The sequence below is a fragment of the Chenopodium album genome, chromosome 19 (genome assembly GCF_948465745.1).
Source record: "Chenopodium album chromosome 19, dcCheAlbu1.1, whole genome shotgun sequence".
Lineage (NCBI taxonomy): Eukaryota > Viridiplantae > Streptophyta > Magnoliopsida > Caryophyllales > Amaranthaceae > Chenopodium > Chenopodium album.
In genome coordinates this window covers 5,825,507-5,837,004 of record NC_137852.1, presented here as the reverse complement: position 1 = coordinate 5,837,004, position 11,498 = coordinate 5,825,507, and the positions used below count along the sequence as shown (strand labels likewise).

Sequence of the window (11,498 nt, the reverse complement as noted above, 5' to 3'; positions counted from 1 at the left end):
TTATTTATTGTGTCTAGCTCTTGGCCTTTGCCCTTATTGAAGTTTGGTTTGATTTTTCTATTTTGCCCCTTCATTGCTACTATTGAGAAAGTTCGAGAGAGAATAGAAGTTTTAATTTACCATATTGTCCTAAGATGAATTTTAATTTTACTATGTCTTCCATTATTTTTTTCCTTGATTTTGGAATACTAGGCCCAATGAAATAAACCATGAAACACCATCAAAAATAATAAACCATGAAACTAGGCCCATTGAGTTGACTTTTTTAAAATAAAGAGAGTGAGAGGTCTAGTCAATGAGGGTAAATTCAATGGCTGATAAGGTCAATGACAGTCAAGATGGATGATTTAATGGTTTATACGTATCTCAATTGAAAGCCGACAATTTAAGACTAACTTCACTACAATATAAGGTCTCATGTTTCGCTTAAAAAAAAAAAAAAAAAAGGCGGGGTCTCATGTGTTCATCTAAAGATTGAACATACAAGATTTAATTTCGTGACTACAACGCATCTAGAAGCACTAAGAGGATCATACTCTTCTACTTTTTCTAAAATGCCCCGAGGAGAAACTTATGTAACCTTAAAACATTACTCCACTACCCCATTTAAACCTACATAATTATACGAATATAGAACAATTTGCACTACCATAATAATTAAGCACTAATTAGAAGATAAAGTGGTATTAGTTTTAAACCTATACGTTTTGCTAATAAAGTATAAATTGAAATTGAAATTATGTTTGGCGAAAGGGAAACTGAAAATAGTGTTCCCAACAAAAATGTGTGGTACAGTAATTACTTTCCACCTACAACCTGCAGCTAAGCTCATGCAATTGGGGAAAAACTATGAAAAAGTAGGTGAATTATTTTCAAACTTATGAACCAAAGATTCTGCACCAAATTTATGGCAAATTGCAACATTTACGGACTATTCTCTCCACTTGGCTTAATCTAAGCTGTAACACCATTCCTTTTTTTCATCCTATCACTATATATTCTACATTTCTACTATAGTCTATATCTACATCCTATATCTTTCCGGTGGTAGTCCTAGATACCCGTACATATATACCTATGTAGTACACTAGTACTCCGTATGTAATTATGTATTATACTTCCTCGCTCTCGGTAAGTAGATCCCGTCCCTATGTCTCCAAGTATTCTCAATTGGCAATATTTGAACCGCAAACCTTTAGAGCATTCACATCAGTGAGCATTTTTTTGCTCATGAGCAAATATGGTGAGCAAATTTGTTAGAAATGGTTCCCCATCAATGAGCATATTGAAAAATGATCATGAGCATTTCTGACTTTGCTCATCCTATGAGCAAAATTGAGGATGAACAGTAACTGTGTGAGGCCCAGCAACTCTCCAATGTGGCGCCTTTTTTTTGCTTCTCACACCTTCAAAACGGTGTGTTTTGGGAAACTGACTGAACAGCCCAAAACGGTGCGTTTTGAGGGAGAAAAGCAAAAAAACATTAAGATGCAGCTGTTGACAGGGCGCGTCAGTCAAGCCCGTGAGGAGCTGACACGCGTCCCTGTCAGCCTCTTCACCCAATCAACATAAAGTTACCGTTTTCAAACGGTAATTAAGTTAAAACGGCCATTTTTGGCCGATTTTGAATATATATAAAAAAAATCAGCAATGGTTATAATTTTTTTCTCTATAAATAGAGATCCATTTTGACACATTTTCAATATTATTAATTAATATTTAATAATTGTATTATGTTAAATAATAGTATTGTTGTAATAAGTAGCACTAAAACTTCATTAACCAAAATATATTTAATAATAATATGGTGATGTGTAAGAGACTAAGAGAGAAAAATGTTGGTGGGGTATGTAGAACGACGACATCAAGTCGATCCCACAAATCGTCATCGATATCCGGAGGTCGGCTAACCTTCGGATCAATATGGTCGAGGACGCTATAGACCTTGGCAGTGTTGCGGAAGAGTGTAGCCCATGGAGAATATTGGACCTTGTCCCCATCAAGAACAAGGGGAACAAGGCTGCGGATGTTAGAGACAGTCAAAGCGGGATGATAAGTGGTGACAACGGAGGTCTTGTTGTGGTTGTCCTTGTTGTTGTCATCTCCTCCAGCCATGATGAATAACAAAGTGCAGAAAGAAGCAGAACAGGATAGAACAGAGAAGAAAGAAAGAGCAGGATCGAAAGAAAAATGGTGGCTAGGGTTTAGCCTGATACCATGTAGAATGATAGAATTCTCCCTTAGGAGGCTTGTATTGCATATTCACAACATACTACCTCCGTTTCACATTATCTGCAACAAAGGGGTATTATTTGTGAGATATAAAATATTCCTTTGTTGCAGATAATACGAAACGGAGGTAGTATATAGGGTACATAGTTAACCTACTTTACATAATTACATTATGCTATATATAGACACTATTAATTACATAAATATTGTCTAACAGGGTATGTGAAAAAGTAGGAGAGAGAATGATGAGCATTTTTTTTTGCTCACTAGTGGAATAGAATTTGCTCACCAAAAATGCTCATGGGTTTTAAGAGAGAGAAAGTGGCTAGAGAGAGAATGAGCATTTTTTTTTATTTTTGCTCACTAGTGTGAGTGCTCTTAGGATCTGAGATCAGAAGTCATGATCTACTTTATGAAAATAGAATAGAGTTGTAAACAATAGAAAATTTGTAGTACTTCATATATAGCCATCTTTGTACAAATGATTTGTGTTATTTAAAACATTATAGTCTTACAATAGTAATTGATAAAATTCTGATGCAACAATACTTGTATATTTTAGTTTGAATGCAAATACAAAAACCAGGGTATGTTTTCTATTGTCGTGGTAAGTAAAAAAAGTACATTATTTAATTTCATTTCATTTTTGAACAATTTATCCAATGTATCAGTGGCGGATCTGGAACTTTTTTTTATCGCGGGCCAAAAATTTTTAACATGATAAATCATACACGACAATATTAATAATAGAGTTAGTATTATATTAACTTGGATCATGATACTCCATACTAATAATGATTGAGTTCTTTTGCCTAATAAACCTTATCTTATTTTGCTTAAATAATCTTGTGTTATATTACTAAAATAACATGTTATTTACTTATTTACCTTAACAAAAAAAAAACAAACAATTATAAAATAACATGTACTTATTTAAAATAACATATAGTAAAACACATATAGAAATTCATATCTAATAACATAAATTTTGTAAACCTAGAGTACCTTATGCATGGTATTCCAGGAGTAAGATAGAAATTGCGCAATATAGTAAAGCACAATAAATTTATGTTTTTTACTACCCGTTTTATATTTTTTGCACTTTGGGATATTATTTAAGAAATATAAAATATTTCAAAGTTGCAAAAAAATATAAAACAGAGGTAATATCTTTTTTTTTATATGGTGGGTTGAAATATGAATTATAGAGTTTGATACAAGTGAATAAATTACTTAAGAAAAAAAAAACCATATTGTAAATAACAAAAGAATAGACATATTGCTAATTTGGGCTTAATTAAGTGGCAATGTAGGATATTTGAGTTTTAAGTTAAACACCTCAATTTTTTTTCAAAAACCTTTCAGGGGCCAAGCCCTTGTGAGCCTTCACAAAGGTTCGCTCTTGAAATGTATGGAATAAATTTTCCCTTGTTAATCATATTTTTTTTGTCTTGTTTGACTTTTCATGGTCTTTCAAACACGTCTTAAAACACATATAAATCCTATTTATATGCATCGCCAATTTTATACGCGAAAAATTTATAAAAACTTGATACTAATTAATAATACAATAAAAATAAAATAAATTCAACGGAATCACACATTATTATATACTGTTATTTCTTATAAATTAACGAAATTAAAAGTTAAAATCTTTACAATTTGACCTAAATACTAACAATTACATAAAAAAATAAAAATAAATAAATAAAGAGAGAGAGAGATCGGGAGAGTATCATACTATCAATATATCACCGTCTTGAAGTGGGGAAGAAATAAATTAAACCCAGCTTTGTTACTTTACTTGAGCTCCTTTGATGTCAGAGTGTTGCTAAAGTCTAATTTACTTTCCTTTTTTATCTTAAAAATCCACCCACTCCACCATTACTAATAATTTTCCCATTTTATTTTGATTAAACTACCAAGTATGAATACTCCCTGACACACTGTACTTGTATTTCTGTATAAGTTTTCTCCTAGATTTATTTTCTCTTACCACCGATCTACCCAACTTTACAACTTGTTGTACGTCTGTACATACATTGATACATTTTTTTTTTTTTAAGGAATAGTACTTGCAACACTTGCAATGCAATATACGGAGTACATAGTATAACTGTGGTAATTTCCAAATTAGATCGATCCTAGGATCTTTCAATATTGGGAAAAAAGCTTTAACCATTTGATCTATCTTTCGGTTTTAAAAAACACTACATGATTTGAATTTAGGTAATTGTTAGTTAATAGTTATGCAAGTGACTAAGTGAGGCCTTAAGGTGGGAGGAATGAATTGAACAAGGAAAAATTTCACTTGTCCTATGAAGTACCTATAGTCTTACACTATTAGCATTGGAAAGTTTTTTTTTATAAAATTTTTTTTAACACTATTTACATATTTACTAATCCATTGTTATTGTGTACTCTTGTGATATATTATTGGATTAGTCTCAATGTATCTATCCAATTATTAAGAGGGTAAAATGTATCTATCCAATTATTAAGAGGGTAAAACTTGCAGTGTTGGTACATGTGTCAGTCAAACTGTTGTAATAATTTAAAAACAAGAGAACAATATTGGTACTCTCAAATACTTGTGCGTTGATACATGTATCAATCAAATTGTCGGAATGTATGGTACTCTCTTAATCTCTTTACATAAAAGATAAATGTACTTTGTAGTATTTTACATTGAATTATTTCAACAATAATGAATATTTTATTTACACTAAATTCAAACATGGTCTATTATTCTTTCAAAAAAAAGAAAAAAAAAAAGTTCTATAATTGCTATGAAATCATAAATAATATACATGATCATATGGTATCTAATATTTCCTCATAAATAGTGATCAACGAGCCTATTACCTTATTGGAATCTAAAATTATTGACGTAAATAAACCAAGATTCATTTACATAAAATCTCAAACCAACAATCACCCAAATCTCATATCACATTCGATCATTCTATAAGATGATCCCGAGTTGAACAACTTTTAAAATCCGAGTTTGTACACGAACTGATTATTTTTACTGATTACGACTTAAATCGATTTTGTTTATACAACCAATCTCTCCAAGTACTGTAACCAAAGGAACACCCATAAATTAGCAATAAGACATTAAAGACGTATCATCTCACGTGGCAAATCTTCTCACTTGATTACTCCTTTGACTCCCCTCTCTCTTTCTTCCAACCCAAAACCCACCAACTCCTAATTTTTTTTTTTTTGAATTTCCTTCTTTCTCCCAAAAAAAAAAAAAACCTTAAAATTAATCTAGTATTACTACTGTCTCTGCTTGTACAACTGTTACTACTTGAAGTAGATTTTAGAGAGAGAAATAAAGAGATCATCGATCAAAAATTTAGCCTTTCTTTCTTGCTTAATTTGCAAGAACAAAATCTGGGTTTTCAAAAAAACAAAAAAAACAGAGGAACCCATATTGTTTATTTTTTATTGGGAACAGAGAAGAAGAAGAAAGTTTTCTTCTTTAATTTTTTTTTTTTAAAATTTTAATTTTTTTATATTAATTTCTTGCTTTCCAATTTTATAATATGATATAAATTTGAAATACAGAAACCCAAATTCAGACACCAGACAAAGAGACAGCCAGAGTGTTAAATTCTTCTCATTATTATACAATAATTTATAATTTCTGGGTTTTTTGATGCAAATTGAAGGAATTTAGAGAGAGAAAGTGGGAGATCAATCAAGTGAAAATGGTGATGAAGATGAGATGGGTATCAAATTGGAAAGTAGCAGGAGAATCAAAGAAAGGAAGAATGAAATGGGGTGGTTTTGTAATGATTCTTTCTCTAACAATTTTCTCTCTCTTCACTCTTTTACTGCTTGCTAGATATACTGCTAAACAGCATCACTCTGGTTTTGATAATTATGGTGGATCTTCTTCTTTTTCAATCTTTGCTTGGAAACCCATTTTTCGAACTTCAGATCTTCCCAGAAATGTAATGTTCTTTCTTTACTCTTGATTTTTGATTTAATTGGTTTTTTTTTTTTATTTTATTTTTACTATTTTATTGGTTGAATCTGATGTATTGTTGTATTATTGTTTCAATTATTCGAGAAATTGGTTGCATTTTGTTTTGTGTATGTTTGATTGATTTTGTGTTCGAGTATGGAGGAAGATAGTCGTAAAATGTTGGTTCATGTAGTCGACCCCATCGAGTTCGGAATTAAGGGTTTTGCATTGTTGTTTACATTAATTTTGATTAGGGATGAATTTTGAGGGTTAATTTAGTAAATGTGGTGAGTAGCTTTTTAGCTTTTATCCAATTTTTTGAAAAAATTATTGAATTTTCAATATAATGATGAATAATTGAACCTTAAAGTGATCCCCTTTTTGTGTCTGGTAGTTTGAGTTTTCAACTTGCAAGTAGTTTCGTTTTCATGTTTTGTACCTTTAGATGGACCCTATACTTTAGATAATCTTTAACAAACTAAGCTAATTCTTCTAGTTGATTGGTTTTACAAGTATTTTAATTTCGGCCTTAAAGTAAGGCCGATGATCAGTACCCACAAAGGGTACTAATGTACCCCATATTAAATCTTAAGTCTTGAGTACCACCTTTCACGATGATCAATACCCAAGAAGGGTAGTAATGTACCCGGGATCAAGTCTCAGGTCTTGAGTACCACCCATCAAGATATTATCGGACTTAAGTAATACTATTATGATCATAAATGAAATTCATGTTAATTGTCCTTGTTTGTTTGGGTGATTAAAGCAGAGTCCCCTGCATAAAAGGCTATGGGGCCCAGTGAGGGAGTTGGGATCTCTGTATCCACATGCAAATCCTCGAGGACCCTATTCTGGTCAGTGAATTCTTCTCTTTCTCTGCTTTTTTCCTTTGCTTACTATTCTATTCTATGGTGTGGTGTGGTCTTCATTTAGTATAAGTTCTGAAAATTTGATAAGAGTTAGGTGACTTCTTTAATTACATAATTTGCTGTTACTAGTATCTTCTGTTTCTTCTTGTTGAAAAATGTGTGTATGATTGACTTCGTAGGGATATGAGTTGTTGGTTGTAGAATTTGTGTTTGAAATGAGCATATGATGGGTTGAAATTTCTTGTATAAAATGTCTAAGTTATCCACGTTTCGTAAGAAAAGTTAACCCCTTGGGTGTTTGCTTGAGGTCACTTACAACTGTCACCCGAAATTTCATAAATACTCCTAATCTTATATTACACTTATCATATGCAAGACTTATTGTTGAATAATATACTACGGGCTTGGGGGTAATGGGTTGGATGATCTAAGGATTTACTGTCAAAGTTTGAAGCATCTAAGTATGGACTTGGTAAAATTGATCTGACCTAGACATGGACTTTATTTGAAACTAGATAACCTGATTCTGACTTGGTCAAGAACTTTCTAATGTAAACATTGAGTGATCTTTCATGTTAAGCTATTTTTTTAACAAATACGAAGTACTCCTTAGAATATGACTGAAGCAAATGATCCATTGCCACTTCTAGGTCTACACTATCCGAGTATCATATTGCTATAAGTAAGTCTATACTATCTAAAGATTCTCAAACGAGTCATAATAAAGGGTTCACGTAAGATAATAATGCAGTGCATGAAGATGTAACACCCCTTTCAAGGTGTCAGCCACCTTAAACACCCTTCCTGAAATGGGCCGAGAAACGCATTTCATTGAACAATGCAATTGAGTATACTCCAGGTTGTAGTCCCACATTTAACTTACATCACATGTGGTCTTACTCTAGGTTAAGTCATTTTAATTTTAGTTTTGAATTTGGCTTGCCTATTCCATCTGCTACTCTTTGCAAGTTGTATAGTTCTTGACTTGGTATGCTGTCTTGAGTTTGTATTGTCTTCCTAACTTGTTACAGCTCCCAGCTTGCAATCAACGGGCTTCCTTTTTGTCAGGATTCGAGGTGGTTTCCATGAGATCCGGAATGCAGTAAGATCACCACTTCATTCACATGTTTATTTGAACTTTTTTCCCCCTATCTTTTCTAATGGCTCATGGCTGGTTGCAGATCTCCGATGCTGTTGCAGTAGCTCGGTTGATCAATGCTACTCTTGTGATCCCTGAAATCCTCTCAACCACTAGCAGCAAGGGAATTAGGTAAGTTATATTCTTTATGGTCCTTTCCAATCATACCCATGTCGTTATGTTTCTTGCCAAGAAAGGATTATGAAAAACATTCATCACTTATCTTGATTGGGTGATTTAATGTTTGCAGCTCAGAGTTTAAAAGTTTTGCCTACTTGTACAATGAAGATCAGTTCATGGCAGCACTAGCTAAAGATGTCAATATTGTTAGAACTCTTCCTAAGAATCTTAAGGAGGCAAGGAGGAAAAAGGCGATCCCTTTATATAAGGTGCCGAGCTCAGCATCTCCTTATTTCTATATGCATCAAGTTTTGCCAACGTTGAGGAAGCACTCAGTTGTCGAACTTGTTGTCTCAGAAGGTGGATGCTTGCAGGTGATTACCTTTCCCCTCTCCCATGTCACTTTCTTATTTCTAAAACTTTGTGCAATGTAAATGTTTGTTTGGGTTCTTGTCGAGTGTATTGTGATTGTTGTTATATAAGCGTGAGTTTCAAATACACAAGATTTGTGAGAATTTAAGGAAGCACATTTCTTTTCCTGATCTTCTCACGTCCAAATTAGAAAAATTACATCATTATCGTTTTCTTAATCACTTGACATTTTGTTATTGTATCTGGTGTAGTCAAACCTTCTTCCTGATCTTGAAGAGCTTCAGAGGTTGAGGTGCAGGGTTGCTTTTCATGCCCTACAATTTCGGCATGAGGTCCAAGAGCTTGCCACCAAGATATTAAGAAGGTTCAAATTCTCTAGTTAATACCCTCCTTTTTTTAATAAACGAGAAACGTAGCTAATATCTAGCTCTCCTTCCAGATTACGGTCACCTGGGAGGCCATTCATTGCATATGAACCAGGGATGACCAGAGAAGCTTTGGCATACTATGGTTGTGCAGAGCTTTTCCAGGTAATGACACTCGAAAACTTGGTCAATGCTTAATAGTAGTTCTGCGCAGAAGCAAGTTGATTGATATCAAGGTTGTCTTAAACTTCTGAAGGATGTGCATACTGAGCTTATTCAACACAAAAGATCGTGGATGTTGAAGCGGGGAATTGTGAAAGGAAAGCTTTCTGTGGATTCAGCTCAACAAAGGCTCAATGGTTCTTGCCCCCTCATGCCGGAAGAGGTTAGAAATCTGTCAACATTTTGTGGATATTTTGTTGTCCAAAATTACTCGAGTATATCTTAGTTATATTTGCTGTTCTTTCATCATGATTGTGCAACTGCGATTTTTATAGAAGTACAAGTTGAAATACAAGATTACATAGACCATGTCCTGGTATCTCAATGAAGCTTTTCCGTGTTTGATTTTTAGAAAAGTACAAGTTGAAATACACGATTACTTTAAAAAGTTAATCTTTAAGATTATGCAGAATTACAAAACAAAAACGTTTTATTTTTCCTTGTTACATCGTAAAGAGAGTATTTTCAACTCTTTTCTTAGTATTTGAACCTTGCATTTATTCAGATTGGTATCATTCTCCGTGCATATGGATATCGGTCAGACTCAGTGATATACATCTCAGGTGGAGAGGTCTTTGGCGGTCAGAGATTGTTAATTCCTCTGCATGCCATGTTTGATAATGTTGTAGACAGGACATCCCTTAGCACAAATTATGAGCTGACTAGGCTTTACGGCCGTGAGGCAAACTTTGTGGACCCTCCACCAAGAGCACCTCCCTCAGTTGTGGAAGAGAGGAAACTTGAAGCATGGAAGAAGGCGGTCCCAAGACCCCGTCCACTACCACCTCCTCCTGCACGGTCCAAATATCCATACAATATTGAAGGGTGGTGGGGTTGGGTAGCAGAGAGTGATAACGAACCTGAGAGTACTGTGATGGAGCTCAGAACTAATGCACATAAATTGCTTTGGGAAGCCATTGATTATGTTGTTTGTGTTGAAGCTGATGTATTTATTCCGGGATTTGATCGTGATGGCAAGGGACACCCAAATTTTGCTAGCTTGGTTATGGGGCACAGAATGTATCAGTCAGCTGCTTCTATGACATATAGGCCAGACAGGTAACTTTGTTTCTTTTTTGTGTTTTGTATCTTTCGAGGGCTTTTCGAAGATATTTGGGGTGAATCAAGAGAGAAGAATATTTCTTAATCTCGGTGATTAGCACTTTTTTGATACTTAAGCATCTCACAAGGGTTTATTTGAAACCTAATTAAATATACTTTGTGTTATCTTATGTGACTTTGTACCTCCATATTAAACTTAAGGGGTACTTTATTTTGGGAAGGCAATGTTGAAAACTAAGAGGAATATCTTTTCTTTTAGCCAGAATTAGTTTTCTCGGCTACCTCAGTCTATAACTCAATCTGACTTTCTCTCTACTTGATTGCTGCAGAAAAGAAGTAGCCAAATTTGTAGATGATCTCCGTGAGGGCATGCACCCTGCTAACCGAACATGGCTTTCATCAATTCGCAAGCATTTAAGAAGAACGTTGCTTGATGGTCCCATGGAAGCATTCAACACTTCAAAACCAATCTCCTTTCTCTCGCATCCTGTTCCTGAATGTTCTTGCTCGAGGGGCAAAACTAGTCCTTCTGCTGGTTTTAACCCTCAAGCTGCTTTTAAGGTTCAGCATAGTTGCCCTTCTTGGATGGGTGTCAATGTCAACTCAAGGCTAAAAGAGAAGGAAAGTGATGATGAAGTTTATGTGGATGATGGCTTTATTTCCTCATTTTTCTTTGGACATGGTTCGGAAAATCAAGGGGCGAGTAATGGGGTTAATGCCAGTCGGGAGGAGGCACACTTGGAGGACCAAGAAGAGCTTGAAGCTAGTGAAAGATGACAAATAGCTTATCTTTTAGATCATGTACATAGAAAAAAATCGGAGGGGTTGAAAATTCTTCGCGCTCCTGCGTTCAAGTGGGACTTTCCGATTCTTTGGCTAATTGCTTCAACTTATTTACTTTAGGTTCAGTAAGAAGCATTTGGCTGCGCCTCTAATAGATTAGAAATACATGGGTGAAATTTTATTGTAAATCCTTTCACCGACGAATTTTGTGCTGTAGCAACCTCCAGATTGGTAGCATTTAAATTATTGTGTATGATTAGAAGGAAAACTTTCAGATTTTGAATGTTACCTGATGTAGAATAATATTATGAATTAGATGGTATACATATAATTTTTGTTAGAAATTTATTGATTCA

General features: G+C 34.1%; 1 protein-coding gene across 4 annotated transcripts; it reads left to right on the top strand.

Annotated features, from left to right (window-relative positions):
* Positions 1–5,479: 5,479 nt before the first annotated feature.
* LOC145595399 (O-fucosyltransferase 27-like) lies at positions 5,480–11,498 on the top strand. 4 transcript variants are annotated; one of them, XM_081651804.1, is made up of 10 exons: positions 5,480–6,197; positions 6,981–7,065; positions 8,112–8,182; positions 8,262–8,350; positions 8,469–8,712; positions 8,962–9,074; positions 9,150–9,240; positions 9,332–9,460; positions 9,803–10,356; positions 10,689–11,498. In XM_081651804.1, the coding sequence occupies exons 1-10, from the start codon at positions 5,952–5,954 to the stop codon at positions 11,134–11,136; spliced, it is 2,070 nt and encodes a 689-aa protein (XP_081507930.1). In that variant the 5' UTR covers positions 5,480–5,951; the 3' UTR covers positions 11,137–11,498. The 4 variants fall into 4 exon arrangements, with proteins under 4 accessions (XP_081507930.1, XP_081507929.1, XP_081507931.1 ...); XM_081651803.1 differs by having other exon boundaries at positions 6,978–7,065; XM_081651805.1 differs by having other exon boundaries at positions 6,057–6,197; positions 8,119–8,182.

What these genes read in the sequence shown, in the direction of transcription:
- LOC145595399 (XM_081651803.1), top strand. Translation starts at nt 5,952, where the DNA reads ATGGTGATGAAGATGAGATGGGTATCAAATTGGAAAGTAGCAGGAGAA. An exon ending in GTTGTGCAGAGCTTTTCCAG is followed by an intron (nt 9,241 to 9,331) that starts GTAATGACACTC and finishes AAACTTCTGAAG; the next exon opens with GATGTGCATACTGAGCTTAT. An exon ending in ATGACATATAGGCCAGACAG is followed by an intron (nt 10,357 to 10,688) that starts GTAACTTTGTTT and finishes TGATTGCTGCAG; the next exon opens with AAAAGAAGTAGCCAAATTTG.